Source organism: Perna viridis, chromosome 8 (genome assembly GCF_037379345.1).
Source record: "Perna viridis isolate PV_CMFRI_1.1 ecotype Kerala chromosome 8, ASM3737934v1, whole genome shotgun sequence".
NCBI classification, from domain to species: domain Eukaryota; kingdom Metazoa; phylum Mollusca; class Bivalvia; order Mytilida; family Mytilidae; genus Perna; species Perna viridis.
Window position 1 is genome coordinate 32,448,552 of NC_142452.1, and position 24,957 is coordinate 32,473,508.

A 24,957-nucleotide genomic window follows, 5' to 3' on the forward strand; every position below is an offset into this window, starting at 1 on the left:
AGGGAAAGTCACATACTAAACAGAGGCTGATTGGGAGGGAAAGTGACGTACTAAACAGAGCTTGATTGGGAGGGAAAGTTGTGTACTAAATGAAGTTTGATTGGGAGGGAAAGTTGTGTACTAAACAGAGCTTGATTGGGAGGGAAAGGTGTGTACTAAACAGAGCTCGATTGGGAGGGAAAGTTGCATACTAAACAGAGCTTGATTGGGATGGAAAGTTGCGTACTAAACAGAGCTTGATTGGGAGGGAAAGTTGTGTACTAAACAGAGCTTGATTGGGAGGGAAAGCCACGTACTAAAAAGAGCTTGATTTGGAGGGAAAGTTGTGTACTAAACAGAGCTCGATTGTGAGGGAAAGTTGCATACTAAACGGAGCTTGATTAGGAGGGAAAGTTGCGTACTAAACAGAGTTTGATTGAGAGGGAAAGTCATGTACAAAATAGAGCTTGATTGGGAGGGAAAGCCACATACTGAACTGAGATTGATTGGGGGCAAGTCGCGTACTAAACAGAGTTTGATTGTTAGGGAGTGAAAGTCCCAGAGTCAACTGAGTTTGTTGGTGAGGGAAAATGGCACAGTCAACTGAGTCTGTTGGGGAGTGAGAGTCACACAGTCAACTGAATGTGTTGGGGAGTGCAAGTCACACAGTCAGCTGAATGTGTTGGGGAGTGCAAGTCCCACAGTCAACTGAATGTGTTGGGGAGTGCAAGTCACACAGTCATCTGAATGAGTTGGGGAGTGCAAGTCCCACGGTCAACAGAGCTAGTCACATAGTCAAAAGAGCTTGTTGGGCAGAAAAAGTCACATACTTGACACATTCAATTAAGTTTGTTATGAAGAAAAGTCGCACAGTCCCTAGGGATTGTTGGGAAGAAAAGTCACACAGACCAGAGTTAGTTGGGAGGGAAAGTCACACATAATTTAATGGAGAGAAAAGTCTCTTAGTTACTAGGGTTTGTAAGTGAGAAAGTAGTTACCCATACAAGAGTTTGTTTGGGAGAGAAAGTCACACAGACCAGAGTTTGTTGGAGAAAAATTTGTAGAATCAAAGAATTTGAAGTCTTAACACTGTCACTAGAGTTTGTAGGCCAGGGAAAGTCACTTAGTGAATAGAACTTGTTGGAGAGGGAAAGTCACTCAGTGAACAGAGGTTGTTGAGGAGGGAAAATCACTCAGTCGACTGAGTTTGTTATGGAGAAAGTCACACTGTCAGCAGCTTGTCGTGGGAGGAGAAGACACATAGTCACCAACACAAACTTCACAAACAAGTTGTCACTAAGTAGTGGGATGAATTTATATATATATATTTTAAGACATCAGCTTATCAAAACTATTAATTTAGAAGTAATGAGAGATTATGATTATATGATTTTAGTTCTTATGTTTGTTGAAGTTTGGTAGAACTTTCAGACAAAACAAAAATTAAAAAAACCCTTTGATATCTGCTACAACCAGATTTAGAGAATTTACATGTACCTTTTCACTCCAGCTTGATTATTCTCTGTATGTGTAATTCAACTGTTTTTTGTTGCTTTGATCAAAAGAAAGAAAAAAAAATGAACATATTGAGTGGATTTTGAACAAACGTGCCTAAGGACACAATATACAAAAACTGTTGATGTATGCTAGTGACATGTAAATATGGTACTGATGTCCCTTATGAAAATAATACTTTTAACACTGACAAATAAATGATGGCATCACAGTGCTAGCAGTTTCTACAGAAATAAAGAAAGCAACTTTTTAAGTAGTTTTGTGCATATCAATATTAGGTAGCAACTATTTGACTTTTATGGGGGGTAATGATCCAATTCGATGGATGGACAATGATTTATGGTTTGATATAATACAGTATGAACAATTTGATAAATCCAGAACAGGCTAGAATAAAAAATAAAAAGTCTGGTCAGTTTCTTTTTTGTGCTTGCAATATTCAGTGGACAGAATTACAACTGGTTGACTCCGAGTCAGAATAATGTGTCTGAATGGAGCGGCATGCCTACTTGTGGGCTCTTGCTTCTGTGAGCTAGCACAGTAACAATCCAACTCAGTGTGTCAAACTAGTACAAAAATGAGGCCTGTTTGATTGGACAATTTTTTGATCCAGAAATACATGAAATGATAAACCTACCACTATCAACCAACCAAAGTAACTTTTCTAACATAGATAATTATATAAATTGCTAAGATTTGTCAGTTTTCTTCTTTGTTTTTATGGTTGTCATCATAATTGTGGATGGTTATGGTGTATCCATCTGCACCATCATAACTGACTTGTTCAAAGTGTCATAGTTTCCTCTTTCGTCTACCAGACTTGAGCAGCTTGGTAGGTGTTTCTAGAAAAGCAGAGAAGGCTTACTCTACAAGTGTACCTGGTCCATGCTCCCAGTTTTTAGTGGAGTCTGATTTGCTCAAAGTCGCACAAAACAGGAAGGTGCTATTTTACAGCAAACAAAGTCGCTTACATTGTATGAGCCATCTATATAATTGAAACCCATCCACACCATGAAGTTAAGAAATTCAGAGTCACAGATAAAAGGGTGGTTCTAGTATATCACTCACTTGTTCAGTGGAGGTATAATTATACTTGATTGCCTCAATACATTTTAGGGGTCACCATAATAGATTAACAGAATTTTAAACAAGATGCTTCCTGTTGGTCACAAATCAGACTCTGTCTATGTTGGCAACAGGGATACCATAAAATTATTAGAATGGTACCAACTTTCATGGGTTTTGTTTGATTGGGAAAATCTAAATTTAAGATGGTATACCTTGAGTAAGGGACATAACTCAGTGATATGCTTGTATCATATTCAATTTCACCAAACCATTCCAACGATTTCAAAGAGTTGTGTCCCTTACCCTAGGTCTACCTCTTTAGTTCTCAAGAAAAACTGACATTTTTCTGTGAACCCCAAAATTTGGTATCTACGAATAAAAGAACTTTTCATGAAATGTGTGTAGGAATAAAGTAAAAAAAGTAAGTAACTAAATGTGAAATATTTTAATTGTAAAAATAGTGTATAAAAGTTTTGATTACACCAAGCAGATCTTATCTGATATTAACAAAATCTAAGACTTAAGCCTCAATAACACAACCTTTCTACAATAAAATCAACATAAAAGAAAAACTGATTTGTCTCAATACAAAATGAACCTAAAATTGTGAATTGTGAATACTAAAAAAATTCTCTAGCGACATTGTCAAACCATGGTTTAATTACCAATAACTTTTTTGGAGATTTGCAGATGATAGTATTTTCCTTTGTCTCAGTGAATTTTTTAAGAAAATCAGAATATTAGGACACTTATTTACACATACTTTACTATGTTACCAACAATATATATACTTTAAAATAAATCTTGTTCTCAGTACAGTGGATTCTTATCAATGTTGCATAGCCTATCTGTCATAGAAAATCATGCAGCTTACAGGAATTATTATTTCAATGGAAAATATTACAGCAGTTTTGTAGTCAGATAGATTCTTTTTTAATGTGTGTTTAGATGCCTTCTTAACTTACTATAAAAGAAATGAAAGAAAAACAAATTTGAAAAGAAACATTTGTTACAAAAACATGGACTTTCACTAAACAATGCATAGTTGTTTTACCAAACTGGTTCAGTCATGTGTAAATTCTGACATAATATTTTTGCGATTGAGATGACTTTTCTCATTTTTGGCTCTAAGTTATATATTATACATATAGGAGGAATTTAAATTGAATAAAAAAGGAAATGTTCAATGATTCCTATTCTGAATTCAGGGCGAGTCCAGACACTTTGAAAAGGAGGGGTACCAGCCAGGGTTCCTCAGAAAAAAGGGGGGTGCTAAGACATAATTGCCATTTTTGTCAATTGTACACATGAAAATGACCAATTTTGCAATAAAAAGGAGGGGTCCAAACCCCCAACACCCCCGAACCCGCCTCTGTGAATGCCTGTGCAATTAACAGGGATGTCACTATTAAAGAGGAATCCACTGTACTATAAACCAATTCATAAAGTTAATTCTTCCAACTCTATAAATATGCAAGTAAAAAATCAAATAAAATATTTACAAAATTCTTTTAAATATTCTGTGTATAATAATTACATGATTAAGTACACTTAGTAATTTTGTGACAAAATGTCAGTAATATATTCTGTATTTGATAAAAAGCAAATGCACTATGAATTAAAATATTAAAAAAAATCCTACAGTACAATTGGCTAGTTCCCATCAACAATCAGGAATACTTGGCCATTTCCGCTAAATTTTAGGTAGCTAACATTAGATACATAAATAACAGTATCTCCTCCAAAAATTTTGCTGCAAAGCAAGGAGAAAAAAATAACTGGTGAAAATTTAACCAGTTCAAATAAGACATGTACACAAATGTTAACAAAAAAATTCTACTTATAAAATTTGTTAATCTACATGTACCAAAAAATCTGTCTAATGCAACAACTTTCAAAATCAAACACTTTTGATATAAAAAATTCCATCAACAACTCAACTAATATATAACAGAGGTTGAGATCTTACATGGACACTATCAAGTCATTTTGATGTATCCAAATTAAAGGAACCGTACATCTACCTTAATAATGAAAAAAAGGTTTAATCAGTGTTTTCTTGATTTTAAGAGGTAAAGCATATTTTACTATTTTAAACCATAAAATGAAATGCATTTATTTGTGTAAGATCCTTCAATTACGACTGAGTACATGAACCACAACACAAATTATTTGCTATTACTGGCCATTAAATATTGGAGTTGACAGATTAGACTACAACACATACATGTGTAATACATAATAATATATATTTAGGATTTATATATCAGTTGTTCAAAATAACCAGCAAGTTCCACTTGACATCACATAGCTCTTGAATATAAATACAAAAGTTGGAATCATTTAAACCTTAGGTTCCATTTCACATATACCAGTGTTACCTACAGAATGTTTTGGGAAGGCATGGACTGGGTAAGAAATTCACTGAAAAATATAACCAGCCCTGAACTTGAATGTTACATGTTTTAGCTATAAAACCAGTTGAAATTTGCTAAATTTTAGCCAGCCCTCCCCAGGAATTACCAGTCACGGACAGGAGGTCGGGTTAGTATTTCCAACTCTGGCATAGGAGCATTGCCCCTTTTGACTAGTTTTACTAGGCTTCCCTTTTGTGTCCATCCATTTCCCCTTAACAGTCCTAGTGCTTGTATGTAGTGCTTGAAATTTTCCTGTATCATGATAGATGCCCTCTTTAACCTGGATTAGCCCACTCAACAGCTGCAGGGAACACTATATACTTGTAGAATACCTTAAAATATCAATTTCTGCAGATAAACATCTACATGGTACAATTATTTCAAAAATTAAGTAGCACTCCAGCTAAGAATCATGCAAAATATAAAAAGTCTACATATCTTTATTTTTTATATTTTGTTTAATTGCCATAGTAAACAGAAGTGAATATTCTGTGTTTTTCATAGAACCTGTGTTCTTAGGAGATGACACATTTCATAGTAAAGACCCATAAAACAACTTAATTACAAAAATAAAAGTATGTAGACTTTTTTGGGGTGTATCACATTTTTCAGCCACTTAAATATTTGATCTATTTATAAGTATTAACAATGGTTTAACCAACATATATAATTTTTTATCTGGACACATGGACATGCATATACTTATTAGCTATACTAAGAATACAATGACAAGACTTTGTGATCCTCAATTTCAGACATGAAAAAAATTTATATTAAATTTCTACTTCCAAATACCATCTAACTATTAATGCATAGAAGTAAAGAAATTCTATTTTGTACTTTGCCTCATCATATACTTGTGTAGAAAAAAATAATCCCAAAATTTCATCATCATCTTCATCCGAATTAAATGCACACACATTCTGATAATCAACCAATTCTCAGATTTGATAAGGAGCCTGGAATTCACTGTTAAACAATGGTTTTCACTGGTTTTATAAGGATTACAAATCTATATATATATTTGTGACTGTAATACAGATTAATTACCATGTGCTCACACCGATGGGACTAGACTAGCAAGTTCATAGCATTTAAGAATAAAAACTTAATAAAAAAGCATGGCAGTGAGGTATAAATATAAAGGGATCAGCTTGTGGAAAAAAAATGGTACTAAACAATATATGGCAGAATTAGGAACATGATCTGTTCCCATTTAACAATGGTGTTAAAGTAATTGAAATAAATAAGATTTTTCATAAACAAAGCCTCATTGCTTTGGTTTTACAAAAAAGGGGGGCCTGAGTTAAGAGTCTAGGTCAACTAAAAAATTAGGTGTAAGTTTTATGCAATTGAGGCATAACATTTGAGAAAACAATAATTCTACATGTATTTGAAGAACATGAACATGCAAGTGTATGCATCAGTTTTCCAGGATTCCACTTTCCTGTCATCCTTAGCGAGTGCGATTATTATGTAGGAAAGTTGATTTTCATGCCCCACTTTCCCTTTGGCAAGTAGATAGCTTGAATTCTTTTAAGGATTTGTAAAGAAATTGTAGGAAAGTTAATCTTCATTTTAAAATTTTCCCATAAAAATCTCAAATTATGAAAAATTCTAGAACACTGTACATTTTTCATAGAATATAATAATGAGTGATCTTTTGATGACATTTCTTAAAGTTGTGTTATACATAAAATGAAAAAAAATCATGCAGTAAAATCAGAAGGCAGACTCTATTTATCTGCTCTGATGAGCAATAAAAATGATAAAAACTTGCATGAATGAGGTTCTGTGAATTTCTGACTATGATATATAAATTGTATAAATTTTATGATCTTGGTTAAAATTTCTGTTTAAAAACAACCATGCTCCAAAATATAGAATGGTATAAAATATCAAGGTTTAGAAAAAACATGTTGGTTTAAGGTTACAATAGATGAACAAATAGGCCAAAAAATATATCTCTGTCTAAGGTTACCTTTGATGAAAAAATAGAGTAGGTTGGTAGGTAAAATCCAAAGATTATTTTAAACAGACACCAGTGTCTAACAGTGCAATTTTGGTGTGGAAAAAATTATTTTTATGCCCTACTTTCACTTTGACAAATAGAAAGCATGAAATGTTTTTAATGGATTCGTTAAGTTTCAATAACAAACTTCTAGTGTAAGTAAGTTAATCTTCATTTAGAGTTAAGGAAACCTAAAATTTAGAAAAATCCTAGAACACTGGACAAACTTATAGGAGCATTTCTTGACTATTAATAGAGCTCAGTTAAAAAATAATAGTAAGTAGCATTTTATAAAAAAAAAAAAAAAAAAAAACAAAATAAAAATAATTTTAAAAAAGCAGGCAGAAAAAAAAAGGGTAGGTAGGATTTACTTAAGTACAGTCTTTATAAAAATCAGATAAGAGGTGAATTATGCATTTCAAAAACCCACCAAATTCAGTTTTATTTCTTGTTCAGAAACCATTGTAGATCACATAACCAGTCTCTATTTTTCATTTTGGCGTTGCGCTTTTGAGAAAAATTTGTATAGATTGTACTTGAAATTAACACTTTGCAAGAGTTATCGTTCTTGATTTTGATTGATTTGGTTGATTTTAGTGGGAGGTTAAAGTGTAGTTTTCTCAAAAGTTACAGATTTAAACACAAAAAGGACTATTGTCACATACAAATATTGCATACATAGACCAAAAAAAAACATCACCTGATCCATGGGTTTTTCATGAATCACCTTACTATGCTTACCATAGGCAGTGTATGAATTTTATATGGACTGGTACTTAAACAGACAAGCTTTTTTTCTTTGACCAAACTGTAACTCAGTGATTGTTTGCACGAGAAGCTGTGGGTCACAGAATTGAAAAACTTATAGTAAAAAAGTAAAAAAAATTAACCAAAAGTGTAGCATATTAAAAAAAAATTAAAAAACAAAAAAAAAAAAACATCATTGCACATATTTGCTTGCATATTTGGTTACACCCTTGGACAGGTTCAAAATGCACATAAACCACCATGAAATATTAGACACTTTCAGTATGTACGTGATTTTTTATGCCTCCATTTTAATCTAATTAAAATTACACTTACTGATTGTTTCATTCAGTCATTGAAATGAAGAATTAACAATGCTCTACTCTACTTCCTGTTCAGGTGACCTTTTTGAAATCTTCAGGTTTTTCTCTTTAAATTATAATTCACAAATCTAATTGGCTATTACAATTGCTATCTGAACAGAAAGTAGAATGGAGTGTTGTTAGATCCTACATGCAGTGACCAAATGGAACAGTTTGTCGTTTGCAGGTCTAATTTTTAATTAGATTGTAAACTTGTATACTATTCACAGCTTTACAATGTATATTTAGTTTAAAAAAAAACTCTCTATAGATCATGTTTGACAAATTTTAAAATAAATGGATTAAAAGACAATAAGTCTGCCATATTTGATCATAATTTGCACAGCAGATAACACGATAAGTAAAAAAGTGATGGCAAAACATTCTTATACGCCATTAGCTAAGTGAAGTGAGCTTAAGTCATACGCATCAGTCTCTGTAAGAATCAGACAGTTGGTGAAACATGGTATGAAAAAAAACAAAAAAAAAAAACATTTTGAAAGTTTAATCTGACTATTTAGACCATCAGAATCAAGGGAAAAATTAAGATTTCCATATCATTTTAGTAATTTGGGTTATAATTTCATTTCAATGCAATGAACAAAAAATCATTTAAGGGCAGATAAATCTGTAAAAAAACTTATTTTTGTAACATTTTTTTAGAAATTTCTGTAAAGTGATGTAGAGATCAATCATGGTCTTTCCAAATAGACGAATAACATCCTTGAGTGAAATTTTATTGTCAGATCAATGGGTTTGTAAAATGTATGTGTGTAAGATTTTTCCTTTTTTGCCTGATTCTTACAAATACTTACACTTAAATTACAAAACAAAACTAAAGGGAGGTAAACTGAACAGTATAGACCTCTCCTACCATTATAATGTTAAATTAAAGCTATGAGATTCTTGTGAGCTGATTTCTATAACTTTCTGTATCTGGTTTCCCTGAATCCACAACACAGGCATAAAGATGCAGCCATTGTACATACCTACAAAAAAAATGTACCAACAATTCAGGATTACCTTTAAAACTATTTTCAAATTTAACTTTCAATTGATACTGAAAACTCATTTATCATGTGTAATGTTCTGTTAAAGGGTCTGTAAGTCTCATTATGTGACTCTGTGATTTCAGGAGAATGGGACATAGTCTTGTGGTTAGAGAAAACTTGGTTGGGTTCTTCAACTAATGGTATGTGTCCATAAATTAAAAATACGAATCTTGTACAAGTTCTCAAGTTATCTTCTGGAAACTGTCACAGGATAGACAGACAGACTGACGGGCAGGCAACTTCTTGGAGGGTCACATACCATGTGGCGGGGTATACAAATGCTTTGCATACGGATATACAGTTGTTCAAATATCATTAATTGAATTCTTAAACACCTGGGTATCGTATAATTAATAAAGTTTTTTGTTTATTTGCTGCAGATAATTTGACTGTGACACTTTTACATTACTACATAATAAACCAATATGGTAAAATAAATCTAATTTTTTCCCATGGGACACTACAATATCAAGTCATTATCTTACCTGTAGGACAATTATCATTAAAGATGAAATTCCTAGTGCCGTCATGTTCTGTATGAACCAATAATCTATTTCTCCTTTACAACCCTATAATTGAAAAAAAATAATTCTGGTATGTTCCAGCTAAAACATACATGTAAATGGAAGCTCGACAAAAAATCTTATTCTCTTAACTGCTCTCCACAGTTTTTAAACAAAAACATCATATCATACATGTACAATATACATCATTTTACTCTTTACATTGTTCAAGATTTCAGTGGGGTTAAAGCATCAATCATTTATGCCTTTTTCCAAGTTGGGACCATTGAACAGAAAATGTATATGTTAATTCCTGCATTGTTTCAAACAATCAAGTGTAAACTAGAAAACACTATGAGCAATGCTCACTAAATAGGTACCCCAACTCCCTTATTCAATAACCTGCACCTATGACCTAAAAATTGATTTGGATAAAAATTTTAAGTAGAAGGTGTATGATGGAAATATGAACTTCAATTTGAGGTGAAAAAAGTTCTATAATAATAAGGAAAAAAAATTTAAAATCAGACAAAAACAAAACCAACATTTTTTTCTGGATGTGGCCCCCAAATAACTCTGTAAACCTAAAAGAGATATCTGAAATCTGACTTATAATTGCAGGGAGGAATTTTCATATGGATTCTACTGAATTTTTTTTTATTGGGCAAAAAAAAAAAAAAAAAAAAAAACTTGTTTTGGGTGCAGCCCCATTTCATAATAATTTTATAACTCCAATACAATTAAAGGTAAGTCTACGTTGTAAACTCTAACGGCAGAATTTCAAAAGGAATATATTGACATCATCAAAACCGGAATAACAATTAAATATTTCAAAATGCAAATTCCCCCTTTTAGCACCATCTTTTGAATGGGCTTAAGTGTCTGCCTCTGTAAGAATCAGGCAGTGTATGAAAAAAAACATCATTTTGATAGTGTAATTTGACTATATGCAACATCAAAATCAAGAAAAAAAGACAAAATTTTCCATATCATGTTGGTGCATTGGTGCAACCCTGTCAAAAACATCATTTTTCTAACATTCTATAGAAAAATTTCTGAGCAAAGCCAGCGATGCAAAGATAAAATAATGATCTTTTCGAAAAGAGAAAGCATCCTTGAGTGATATTACATTGTCAGAATGATGGGGTTTTGACATGCAGGTTTCTGATTTTTCCAATTTTGCCTGATTCTTACAAACACTTACATTTATGCAAAAACTTCAAAAAATTGTAGAGCCATCTGCCTTGTCCCTAAGGACAATAATTAAAAATTCAAGAAGATACGGTAAGAGAAGTTTTACTCCAGTTATTGTATGTAAATAAACAAAAGTTAACGGATGCCAAGGTCAACGAAAAAAAATGTTTGCTGTCATATAAACAAGAGGCTCCCAGGAGCCTGAATGGCTCACCTTGTTGAATTTTGCCTTTCAAAGGCAATAAATTTAACAAAAAGTTGTCCAACAATTTTACTCAAGAAGTCTTTGGTAGGACCTATCATAAGGATCATTTCAACAACCGAAAGTTTCTTTTAATCTATCAAAGTTTTCAAGATATTGACTAAAAACTGTAAAAAAAAAAGGCATTTTTCACCTTTCAAGGGAAATAACTCTTACAAGGAGTTGTCTGACAACTTTGGTCCCTGAAGAATATTGTAGTCCTTATAACAAGGATCATTTCAGCTAACGAAAGAATTTAGCTTAACCTAAAGGTTTTGGAGATAAATGCAAAAAAATACTGCCTGAAACCTGTGTTCTATTTTTAGTAACAGCGGCCATGTTTTTCGACAAATCAAAAATCCCCACAACAGTTCTATGCAGGATACACCAAGGAACATTCACACCAAGTTTGGTTCCAATTAATCAAATACTGTCAGAGGAGAAGAGTTTTGTATAACTGTGAACGAAGACGGACGCCACGTGATGGCAATAGCTCACATAGCCTTTGGCCAGATGAACTAAAAACAGAGATAGATGTCCTGGTATTTAAGAAACTATTTTGAACTTTTTCACATGACATTTTCTTGGCAAAAGAATCCTTAATTATTACCCTTCGAAACCATGCAGTAGGGGGTTTGCCACAGTCAATTTCTTGTTGGACACAGCATGAATCTGTTACATATTCCTTCCCTGGCCAAGCACTGTGATTGAACCAGTCCTTGTAGCTATTTATGCCACAGCATTTGAGCTAGAAACAAGATAAAGCATACATAATTGTCATTCACGAGTCACTTTAAACATTTAACTTGGTAATACTGATAGTTACACTACTTCAGTAAAAATTCAGGTAATTTTCCTAACTAAGTGCTGTGCATATACATTTTCTTTTTTTTGTATTCAGCTGAACCATTAATGTACATTCTCCACAGAAAGTTAGAGTTCCATTTGAAACTCTGAATATTCTGGGATCTTGTCAAGTCACTGCTTCTTCACCAAGCATGCAGTATTGAAGGGGACAGAGTGACAACTGACTGGCATGCAGTTAGAATAATGTGTCAGTGGTAGCTAGCATGTATGCCTACGGGCCATTGCCTCTGTGACCTATTACAATAAAAAGAACCAGCTTAGCAAGCAGGGTCTGTTCAATTTGTTAATTGTTCTCATCCTTAAAGGCCTGAAATACCTGGCATAGGACATTTAACCATATTCAATCAATCAATCAAAAAATATGCTACTTTTGTTGATCCCATGATCAATCTACTTTCGCACAGTTTAAAGTTCTTCATATTGTATCATAATGTTCCTTCAGCACAAACAGTTCATTTTTTTAAAACATGAGAAGTATGGGGGTTGGCACTTTTTTTTTTGGAATTTATAAATAGATGGTTCTCAAAACTCTTGACAAATTGAATGAATTATATAGACATAGCTTAAAATTTTTATCACAAGTGAGTCTCCTTAAAAATAAAATGCCTTTCCCAGAACCAAACATGTTTTAATGGTACAGCCCTTACAGATATTACAGCAGAAATAGTGAAAATAAAACTGATGTATCAATTTCATGGTTTCCAGTACTTACATCTTGTTGAATATAATCTATCACATTATCTACTCCTTCCCGAGAACTTGGACTGATTTCTGGGTTATGACTATACTCTAAACTATACTGTAATTCTTGCTGTACAAAAACTTGTAACTATAACAGAATACAACAAAGTAAATTAACATCACATTTGTCATTTCATATTTTGCATGATCCCAGTTTTTAGTGGAGTCCGAGTTGCTCATTTGCTTATGTTACTTTATGTTCTTTGTTGTATGTGTCTGTTTTCCATGTCTGGTCTTTGTCCCTGGATTACATTTTTTTGTTACCGCTATAACCTTGGTTCCCTTGATTACTCTTACATTCATTGTGATCTTCTCCTTTTTCATCACAAAACAATATTTGCCTGGTATTACAATGGACATAATCCCCTGTTAATGAAAATGTTAATTCTTCATCTTTTACCTTTCTATGCTAACAAAAGGATGTAAAAAAATAATGTTTATAAGTTTATTGTACTGCTGAGCGAAGTTAAATGGAATTGGAAAGCAGCTATTAAAAAAAAATGTTGATCTATACAATAGTCAAACTGCCCAGTAATTACATGTGTATTCTTACATTTATTAAATATAGGGTTGTGATGACCATAAATATGTAAATGGTATTTGTATGGAATTCTACATTTGTAGAGGAAATTTAAATACAAATTTTACATTAATGATTGAATGTGTCAGTTTATTCATAAATTTCTTATTGTATCATCTGTTAGATTTTAATTCCCATTAATGCCTAAAATATTATCATAACAAATGAATGGCAATATCCATGATTGAAAAGTAGAATTAAATAAACATGCTGGTGGGCAGGAAAAATTATCTACAAATAGCCAATAATTACTATTTGAAAAATATCAAAAAAATATTGAACTAAAAAATTAACCTGGGGTGACAATTTTCTTGCTCGATGCATTGTTTGAGAGTGTGCATATAATTTACTTGTAGCATTTCCAAGATTGAATTGATTACATGTACTTGTACTCTTAAGTACCAATCCATATAAAATCAATTCAAATCAAGAATGATAACTCTTGTCAAGTGCCAAATTCATACACAATCTATATACAATGTAAGTGCAACTATGGAATGACAAACTACATGTACATTGTAAAACTGGTCATGTGGTCTTTCATTATTTGTAGATTAGAAATTGAGTAATTTGGTGAGTTTTTGACATAGCATATCACCTCCTTTCTGGTTTTTATAAAGACTGCTACTGAGGGCTGTTCAATTTAAATCTACATGGGGAGGGGGATGCCGATTTTTTATTTTTCTCTTGGTGCAGGGGGTAAAAATATTTTTTTATTATATGTTGATAGGGGTATGTTCGATAAAATGAATTATGTTGGTAGGGTGAAATTTTCATCTCTAACATTCAATACACCTGAGGGTTGGGCGATTTTGGTGCTCCGATTTCCCAAAATTTAGTACTACATGTGCGTTTTTCAACAGATTGATCATTTTTTTTATATTTTATTTTTTTCTGGTGGTTGAGGGGGGGGGGGGTTATCTAAAGAATCTATAATATGTTGGGGGTGGGGTTGGCAACATTTTTTTATATTGATGGGGGGTCTTTCACAAGTTGTGTCCCTTCTCCTCATGTAAATTTAAATGGAACAGCCCTAAACGTAAACAAAGTGTTTGATGGAATTAAATAAGAGGACTTGTCCACTGCCCTAATCTTCCCAATGAGAAAAGAAATTAAGTCAAGTATTCGTAATTCCTCTCATTACACATGTACCTACCTGAGATTTCTTTGAAATTCCAATGGCAATAATAGATATTTCAGCAGCAAACACAACAACATTGAAAACAAAATACTGGAAAGAAGAAATAAGAATAGTAATTACAAACATTATAATATTGACAGGTGTATCCAATCATGCCTAAGTCAAAAATGAAATTTACAAAGCATCTGTGTTTAGTAAAGCAAAAACAGATCTTTCGCATAGAAATCTATTCCTAAAATTGATAGGTAATCCACTTACATGTACTTAAGTGTAAGTCTTTGTAAGAATCAGGCAAAATGGGAAAAATACGAAAACACGCATGTAAAAAGAACACCGATCTAACAATATAATTTTACTACGATGCTTTTTCTACATGAAAATAGAAATTTTTAAATACAATGTTATGAAAATGAGGTTTTTTGTAATTGTCTGCCTTGAAATGATTATTTTTATTGCATTTCAATGAAATTATTACTCAAATTACCAAAAAAATATAGACAATCTTGTCTTTTGCCTTGAATTTGACAGTGCAAATAGACAAATTAAACTTTCTGAATGACAGGTTTTTTCATACCATGTTTCACCCACTGCCTGATTCTCACACCTAATGACTAACAATCCAAATTTATTTCCTATATATATATTTAGTGACTGGTAAGTAAGAAATTATCCATTTCTAATTTTCCCTTTATTTTACAAATGCACTTAAAGAGATAACAATTTCATTCAGAATTGTCAACTTTCCTTTCATCTGTGGCAACATCCCTTCAGCTCCTGCGTATGGAGTGTTCATATCACAACTCATACGTTATGCCAGAGCTTGCCGAAACTAAGCAGACTTTTTGTATCGCGCTAGAACTCTAACAAATATGCTTCTGGAACAGGGTTATGTTGCTACAAGATTGAAGTCATCACTACAGAGGTTTTATGGTCGTCATCATGAACTCGTGGATCGTTATGGTGTATCCATCAGCACCATGAAAACTGATTTATTCAACGGGTCATGGTTTTCCTTTCCTCGTTTGTCTACCCCGGACTTGACTTTTTATGAGCAATTTGGCGGGTGTTTCTAGAAAAGCAGAGGACGCTTACTCTACCGGTGCACCTGGTCCATGCTGCCAGTTTTTAGTGGAGTCCAAGTTGCTCATTTACTTTTGTTACTTTGTATGTATGATTTTAGTTACTTTATGTTCTTTGTTGTGTATGTCTATTTTCCATGTCTGGTCTTTTTCCCTGGATTACATTCTTTTGATTACCGCTATAACCTTGGTTCCCTTGATTACTCTTACATTAGATTCCACGAAATTCAGAGGATGACTACATGTGTTTAATACTTAATCATGAAATAATCTTTGAATTTTTTTTGCAATTTGTGATGGTTACAGTGTATATAACAAAATGTATCACAAATTTCTTCTTGACAACCTTTTTAAAAAAAGGTCCTAGATTCTCATCCAACATTTTTCAAAAATAGTGTCAAGTGGGCAGATTTTATCTTTTATTTTAATCAATTTAAAGTAAATATGCTGTCAACTTGTAAGAAATTTACCTAATTTGGGAAAGAAAATCAAAACTAAATTGGGTCAGGAGGGGATGAGAAACTAGGATATTTTTTTTACTTTGGCCTAATATTGGTTTTTACAAAAACTGCTGTCAGCTAAACCATATTGTGTTTTGCTCTTTACACAAACATGCCAGAATCTATTTTAATTAGTGTCAGAATTCTGAAGAGTGACTACAAAGAAACATTCCTAGCAAGTAGTTAGTACATGTATAAAACTTACAACAACCATACATAGACGACTCTCCATTATGCCACCTAGGAAGCCACAGAATCCTATGATTAAAGCAACCACTCCTGTTATACACAGTATAGCTGTAGCACCAAATACATAATGACTTGGTAGTAAGTTAATGTATGGACCTCGGTTCACCTGCGTCCATAATCCAACTGCGAACAAACCACAGCCTATGAACTGCAAATATAACATTTAATATGATACTGAAGCCATGTATACATACAGTACACCCAGAGAATATAGATTCTCAAATTCCTGTTTTGGTGTCCAGTGGATCAAAGAATTTTTCAGAGTCCACTCCTCAAATTGTCCAAGTGATTTCTCCCATCTGTGAGTATTTTATTGCCATTTTGAGAGTATTTTGGAGTCACTCCAAGCATTTTATTACCTTGTGTATTGTAATAATGTTCACCTAACAGGTAAGACAGGATGTAGGTGGTACTTCAAAGGATAATCAGGGTAATAAAAAACTTTTGGAGGAAGTACGCCCAAATCACTCCAGGATTTTTATGGCATTTTTTGAAATTTCCTGGAGTCACTCCTAAAAGTGACACCAAAATGGGAGTTTGAGAATCTATACTCCCTGGGTGTACTGTACTATGAGTGTCATTTTGTGGGTAGTTATTATCAAGTACTATGCATCTAGTGTGTTAAAAGGCTGTTCAGACACAGTCCATATCCTTCACAAGAGCTAATGAGGGGAAGGGGTTTGGATTTTTTGTTAAGTGAGAAATATTTCAGAAATTTTTAAGTACACGGTACAAAATGTACATGTTTGATGGCCATTTGTAGTTTTAATTACCAGTATATTCAGCCAATCAATGAACATGTATATGTGTGATTTATATGTACATGTATACATGGTACATGTTTGATGGACATTTGTAGTTTTGATTACCAGTATGTTCAGCCAACCAATGTACATGTACTTACCCAAATAATAACATTGAATATAATGAATATGTACTTAAGAGTACAGAATGCTGATGTCTTTGCAGTTCCCATCTTCAGTTTGGACCAATCACTGTTATGACTTCACCTATTCATTATAATGAACCTGAAAATGCAAATAAAAATCTCCATGATACAATGTATAGAAATTGGGTAATATAATACCAGTAAACCAGCTGTTTTTTATTTTAATATACATGTACTATTACTTAGCAATCAGTCCTGACCAGGGTGTCACAAAACTGTAAGACACTCAGTTAATAACAAGCACTGCAGTTATTACATGTATCTTAATTTCCTTCAAGGTTCCTCAAATCCAAACAGATACTATCAAAACTGTGAGCAATGCTCCCTTCATCTATACACCTCGCTTCCCCAAAAATGAACATATACATGTACATGTACACAGGAATCTTAATTTTAGGCTAAATACAAAACAAAAAAAAAAGATTTTTAGGGATTAAAAGTAAAATGGAAGTATCTAGAAAGCTAGAAAGGGGAGAGATGGTACTACAAGTCATCACGTTTAACCACACATGTATATATAGAAAAATAATAATTCCCTCAAATGGATGCTGAGAAATCTGCAATGGAATATTTTCTGAAACCTCATATGTAAAAATGCTAAGTCGCTTGGAAAACAGGAAGTAGACGACCTAGAAAGCTGAAAACGGGAGACATGGTATAAGTCATCAAGTGTCAGCCATGTACCAAATATCTTATCATTCCCTCCGGGAGAAGCCAAGATATATGTGAAGAAAAAGTCGTTACTGACAGAATGACTGACACCCCCATCACTATATACTACATGTGTATAAAAAGTAATGTCAGGGAAGTAACAAAATGTAACTGTCCTTAAGAATCCAATTTACCATTTCCTTTAACCAAACAAGTAAAAAATATTTAAATGTATAGGTAAAGATTAAGTTCCTGTAAAAATAATTTTATCTTTTCTGATAGTCAACAATTAAAGCCTTTTCCAATTTTTTTCTAAAAAGAAATGTATAAAATTCAGGAAAAGTTAGATGAACTGTACCTACATGTACCTACATATTTCTTTCCTTGCTGTTAAGTACTTAACTCGTCCAAATTGAAGCATAGCTTTTGAGATCTCTAAGATACATGCAGGAGAGGCAATCATTATCTTTTTGGAATTTATGTTGCAACAAAAATATTTCATAATCATGTTCATCTGTTAAAGTCACAGGTACTGTTATGTGTAAAATATTCCAATCAAATGTGGAGCACTGTTAATTATCTCTGGAATCTGAACAAATTATTAATCTGATCTGCTTAAAAGGATATTGCTTGAGCTGCTCGTAAGGGTAAAATGAAATTCAATGTATGATGAAGCTCACTGTGCTCACTTATACATGTATAGGCAATGCCTACTCATGGTGCTAACTTGTATAGGCAATGCCTACTCATGGTGCCAACTTGTATAGGCAATGCCTACTCATGGTGCTAACTTGTATAGGCAATGCCTACTCATGGTGCCAACTTGTATAGGCAATGCCTACTCATGGTGCTAACTTGTATAGGCAATGCCTACTCATGGTGCCAACTTGTATAGGCAATGCCTACTCATGGTGCTAACTTATATAGGCAATGCGTACTCATGGTGCCAACTTGTATAGGCAATGCGTACTCATACTGCTAACTTGTATAGGCAATGCCTACCCATGGTGCCAACTTGTATAGGCAATGCCTACTCATACAAACATGTACAAGTACTTGTTAACTTTCCCATGTAAGTGGGAAACTGCCACAAATTGACAAGATCAAGATTTTATTATCTCCCACATGGGAGGTTTACATGGAAGGGTAAAATTGTGGTGGCTGTATGGGTTTTCGTTCACCTAACAGCAGTTATATTTTAATATTCATATTTTAATCAATCTCAATATTTAATTTTGCACATCACCTTTTTTCTGTTTGAGGCTGGCTGCATGCTGAAAGTATTTTAATTGTTTTTCTGTATACATTGTACTGGTACATGTTGGTTGATGAATATTAGTGTATATGCATGTTTTTTTTTGTTTTTATTCACACTACACAGACCACCAACAACATGAACAAATGAGTGTCAGAAAGTGCTGACAAGTGAATTTGATCAAACTAGAGGAGTTCTGATAAATAGTCACTTGGGCATCAAATGGACATTACTGTATAAGACAAATTGAAGAAATGTTTTATGTTACATTTTAGCATTGTGAACTTGATGTTGCATCAAATCAATTGAATTTGCAGTCAACATCAAGATACATGTACATATCTCTATCATATGATACATGTACATGTAAGCTGTAAATAGGGTATGTAAGTCTTGTTCTGGTTTCATTCTCCTTACCAGAATTTCCAATGAAGAACCAATCTGCAGTTTATTTTTTACTTCCAGGATCTTGGAACAGTGTATTATAGCTGTACAATGCAAATCTCAAAACAGTGTATTACAGTTGTACAATGCAAAATCTCGAAGCAGTGTATTACAATTGTACAATGCAAAATCTTCTATTTCGTGCTTTTCCTTAACAATTTTATCATGTAGAAATATATATATATGTCATTTGTTATCTGTATTGTTACTCAAAAAATTTTTTCTTTTAATACTTAACTCAATGCTTTGTAAATGTCAAATCTCCATGCATTTGAACCCATTCTCATGAAACCAGTCACATGATGAGACTTACATGTAAATACTACTACAAATTCATTTTTCAAGGAAGAGCTATAAATTCACATACATTATATGAATTATTTTATCTAAATGAAACATTTTACAGAACCAAAATTGGATATTAAATAACAAAGTTATAAAGTTTTGTTGAAAATTGAGATTCTAATCATGAAATTGTCAATTGTTTATTTAGTTATTTATTTGACAACCAATTTGGCAATTAATGATATGCAAATTAGTGAATATGACATTACTAATGAGATTGGCGAACTCTCCCATTGTTGCTGTGTCAACGAAATGTCAATTTACCTCATACAATGCTCAAAACACAGAGACACACCTTTTGATAAAAAGTGAAACACATTGATTGGTCGACAATATTACAAAGGCGTTTATCAAATTTGCATAAGAAATTGACACACTCAAAGCATTTTTATAGTTATTGGTTTAAATTACTGTGTTCTTTTTTGTTTGAATTATTACGTAAGAAACCCGTCGGTAAAATGAGTACTTTGCAAGTACTCGATTTTCTTATTAATTGAACATATTAATTTACAGTTTGTATGCTATTATTATTATATAATAACAGAACTAACCGTGGTCAAAATTGTTGAACTAAGTGAAGAAAAAAAAGAAATAAGTCGTTCAATTGTCTATGGTGCGCTAAATCTAAAAGAACTAACTCCATATTCAACTTAAGAGCGGAAATGTTCACCCATCACTATATTTGGCTTATGTGTGTTCGGATAATACGCGGTTAAATCTGTTGCCATTTGAAAACTCATGAACTACACTGTTCAATAATTCTGGATCATATATTATCTTCCAACGATGCTTCCCGCTTTCGAATTTTGTTGAAATGACACAATACCAAAATTGGTTATTTATAAACCGTAAGTTAAACTTGCACATGTTTGCTTCAAATCCGTTCTTTCACCAAGCAAATACAACTGCGTTAAATAGGTTATCAATAAAATAAGGGCTTCGCAAATACTCGATTTTCTTGAACATCATAATTTACAATTTGTAACAATCTGGTCACAGGTCAGGTGTACAATATTATTACATGATACATGTAGCAACTGGAAATGATTAAATTAAGGCCATATGAATTTCTCCAAAAATTATATCAACTTTGGTTTCAAATTAATCCAGGTTTACATTTCGATGATACTAAATAATGATAGACTTAAGTACGATGTGGGCTGTCAGAAATAGAAAAAAAAAACAAAACGAAACAAAACCAGTTTAAGGCATTTAATTCATATAAAAACCTAATTATATTAATTCCTAAGTTAACACCAGGTGGTGTCACAATTTGGGCTTGAGGCCAATTACACCTGAAAGAAAATTGATTCTCACTGTCAAGGTAATGATTGACACATTGTTTTTTTATTTGTCAACCGTTTGAATATTGTAATAAAATTGCCGATCATGGATTAAATACAATCAACAGGTTTCATGCATCCACCGGATACAGTGGGAGTGGACATTATACTGTCCACCTGACATGGTGGGCACGTGGACGTCTGTCCACCGTGGGCATTAAGGGTGGGCAAGACGTAGACAACTTGATTTGTCCACCCTGGGCGAGTGGCATCGTCAAAATAGTCGTTAGCTATAGTGTACATACCCTAATCATTTATACTATTTGAGGCTTTTTTTAGTGAAAAATGGAGTTTGAATTTTCAAATCATTGTCTTGATTAAATTAGAAGTATTTGATGGTGATAACTGTTCTTATTCATTTGTCAAGTGATAACTGAGCAGTAAATAGTGATATTCAGTTTCATTTGAAAAAAAATCGAGTTGAAGGGAGGCAACCCAAATCTGGGATCACCCTTTTCATGACTGTATACTAGTGAGGCTGTATATTTGATAGGGTTCTACATGGATATTGACAAAATTGTAATTTCTCACGAATTTATAAAAAACAATTATGAAGTAGGAATGATAACCTTCAGAAATATTTTCGACACAAAATAAGATGGTAATTCCTTGTTTTTGTCAAACTACCAACAACTGAAAATTGTCTTGATAACAAAATCACAGCTGATTTGACAATATAAACAGTTAGTTCTATAACATAAAACCACACATTTTATGTTTATCTTTCATGTCTTTATCGGATATTTTCATTTTTTGTTTATAGTCAGAATGCAAGGTTTTATAATTGGACGCCAATATGCGGGAGTAACATTGAATTGACCTGTGGGATGTTTTTGTCTAGATATAATGTAATATCAAATAAAAATATTTAAGAATGATTGAACTACAAAGTTAAAAGACACGGCTGTAAAATAAATTTCTTACCAGATGCTGAAATTCCATTAAAAATATCCAAATTTGCTTTTAGATCAGCACATGTAAGATTCCATAAACACCAGAATCGATAAGTCCCGAGAAGCACATTTCCGAATAGCGGTCAGCAAATATTTAGGTTTTATAATGGCGCAATGAAATTTATTCACACATCGTTTTTGTCAAAGATAGAATATATTTGAAAATCATGTGGTTAGTATGAAAGTAGTGTAGTAAAATTTTAAAAAATGAAGATTTTCATAATTTTTTGTGATCATTGCTTTTGGAATGAAAAAAGAAACTTTTAACCTTTAAATGATAAAAATTTGTTCCACCATATGAATCTGAACATGCAGTCAACTGTAACATAACAAGATGTCAGCTTCTAGGCCAGATCACTTTGTGTTTTAATTCAGGAATATTATCTTCCAAACAAGGTTTGATGGGATAAATCTGACTTCTTTTTCTTGTAATTATATAGTTTTGTTGAAAATATAGTCTTAAAATGTCTGAATTTAAAGTTGATTTTTACACCTCGAAATTAAGGTCCAATGATAAAACCTCGCATTTTGTCTATAAATAAAAAATGAAAATATCTGATGAAAACATGAAAGATAAACATAAAATGCGTTGTTTTATGTTATAGAACTATATAAACTGTGTGATCTTGATTTAAAATGAATCCGGGTTGTTTTGCCCAAATTCTGGTTCGCACCTGAGTGGTTTTGCCCTACTACCGGTTCGCCTTGGGTGGTTTCGCCCTAAATCTTGTTCGCCCTGGATGGATTCACCCTGATTTTTGTATAATATCAAAATAAAATAGTGAATTGAAGGATTTAGCAATCTCAGATGCTTTATTAATAATAAAAAATGCATGTCATTATCCATATCAAAAAATATTCTTGATTTTTTTCATTGAATTTATTCACTGTAATTATTCTATGTCTCTTGTGAAAAAGCATGTAAGCCTATGCAATTTGTGTGTAAATAAACTAAGTCAAATGTAAAACTGCACAACCAATTAATATCTACCAAATAATGCAAAACTAGAAATGTAAGCATGTCCTGCTCTAGGGGGTGTCTTGTTTTTTTTTGTTCTTTTGCTGTTTTTTTTTTTTTTGTTTGTTTATTTTGTCATTTTTTCTTTTGTCTTTTTTATGTTGTCTTGTTTTTTGTTGTTGTTTTTTGTTGAACTCTTTACATGTTTTTACTCTTATAACTCATCAATTTATAAACTGTTGCTGAAGTCTTTCCTAGTTTTCTTTGAAAGTATAGCAGCATTATATATATCTACTTGCTGTCTTCAGTTGGACTGGTACTAGGTAATTAATTGCATACAAATGACAAAACAAAAGCTTTGATTGATTTATTTATTAAGTATATTTATCAATATGTATTATACAACATATTTCAGGCAAATACGTCAGATAAGCATGATAGAACAGATTATATTTAGGATTAATTACTTCTTTTCTTCAAACATGTTTTTTTAACGATTTCTTTTATTTTTCTTTCGAGTACTAATTAGTTTATCATGAATAACAATACCTTTTATTTATTAAAACATCAATCATTTACCTGTTAATTGATAAGGGCGAAACCACTCACCAATCAGGGCGAAACAACTCAGGGCGAACATGTAACTGGGGCGAAACCACCCGATACCATTTAAAATGTCATCTGATTTGAACAATTCACATTTTACAAAAAAACTGTTTTGTGTTTTGAATGAGCAGGTCATTTAACACATTCTAAAAAGCGGTATGTGTCAATAGAACTGCAGACCAGTTTTTGATTTCAAATCTGAACAATACATGTACGTTATATATGTGACGCCGAGTGGTGAGTATAGTCGGGCTACATATTTGATAGTGGGAGCAAGCCCGTGGTCTAGACTATTGACCGTGGAATGGACAAGGCAAAAACAAATACTAACTCTTTTAGCAACAATATGGCAGACTGAATAACGTGGAATTTTCGAACAAGAACAAGGCAAGACTTGAATAAAGGAATTATGGACGAGAAAGTTACTTACATGTACGATCCTTATTTTCACGAAATCCACCATTTTTAAAAAGGTCAGAGGTCGATAAAATCGTAAATGAAAAACAAACCCGGTATGGATCAGAATGGGGTTTCACTAAAAAGTGTCCAGACGAGTTCAAGAGCGCCCAAGGAAAATAAAACGCCCGGGGAGAAATAAAAAATGGTTGCCATCACTTGGCGTCCGTCGTTGTCGTCGTCGATATAAAATTAAAAAAATACTTCACCTCTGACACTACTTGACCGATTGGAATCAAACTTGGTATGAATGTTCCTTGGGGTATCCTGCACAGAACTGATTTGGGGATTTTTGATCTGTCGAAAAACATGACTGCCATTACTAAAAATAGAACATAGGGGTCAGACAGATTTTTTTCATCATATATCTCCAAAACCATTAGGTTTAGCTAAATTTTGACATGGTAAAACTGTTTAACATGATGAGATCTATGTGTGGTAAAATTTTCGTTTCAATCCACGAAGCCATGTTGGAGTTATTGTCCTTTTCCAGGACATGTAGCCTGGATGGCTGGCCGAGTCTCACCAGGGACTAGAGTTACTCTAGTGTATTGTAGTTATATTAAAATTTTTTACATAACCCAAACCATAGGTAGGGATTTATGCAGATCCGTTGGATATAAGCACCGGACCTGCAGTTCTCCAAGAAGTGGAGTAAAATACGTAACAACAACAACAACAACAACAACAACAATATGGTCGTCGTTACTAAAATAGAATATAGGAATCAGACAGTAGTTTTTCCCATATT

The 24,957-nt window shown here is 32.9% G+C and overlaps 1 protein-coding gene across 3 annotated transcripts; it reads right to left on the bottom strand.

The window, feature by feature from the left end:
• Window positions 1-2,992: 2,992 nt before the first annotated feature.
• Window positions 2,993-24,239, bottom strand: LOC148610271 (tetraspanin-9-like). Of its 3 annotated transcripts, XM_088542589.1 has the most exons (9): window positions 24,181-24,239; window positions 17,151-17,274; window positions 16,203-16,394; window positions 14,434-14,508; window positions 12,669-12,785; window positions 11,700-11,837; window positions 9,637-9,720; window positions 8,974-9,088; window positions 2,993-5,311 (listed from the first exon to the last, which is right to left on the bottom strand). In XM_088542589.1, the coding sequence occupies exons 2-8, from the start codon at window positions 17,220-17,222 to the stop codon at window positions 9,020-9,022; spliced, it is 747 nt and encodes a 248-aa protein (XP_088398715.1). In that variant the 5' UTR covers window positions 17,223-17,274; window positions 24,181-24,239; the 3' UTR covers window positions 2,993-5,311; window positions 8,974-9,019. The 3 variants fall into 3 exon arrangements, with proteins under 3 accessions (XP_088398715.1, XP_088398716.1, XP_088398714.1); XM_088542590.1 differs by lacking the exon at window positions 8,974-9,088 and having other exon boundaries at window positions 5,103-5,311; XM_088542588.1 differs by lacking the exon at window positions 2,993-5,311 and having other exon boundaries at window positions 8,766-9,088.
• Window positions 24,240-24,957: the final 718 nt, after the last annotated feature.

Excerpts from the sequence above, each read along its gene's own strand:
- LOC148610271 (XM_088542589.1), bottom strand. The coding sequence starts at position 17,222 with ATGGGAACTGCAAAGACATCAGCATTCTGTACTCTTAAGTACATATTC. Across the intron at positions 14,509-16,202 it reads GTCGTCTATGTATGGTTGTT|TATTTTGTTTTCAATGTTGT; the intron begins GTAAGTTTTATA and ends TCTTCTTTCCAG. Across the intron at positions 12,786-14,433 it reads GAATTTCAAAGAAATCTCAG|TTACAAGTTTTTGTACAGCA; the intron begins GTAGGTACATGT and ends ATTCTGTTATAG.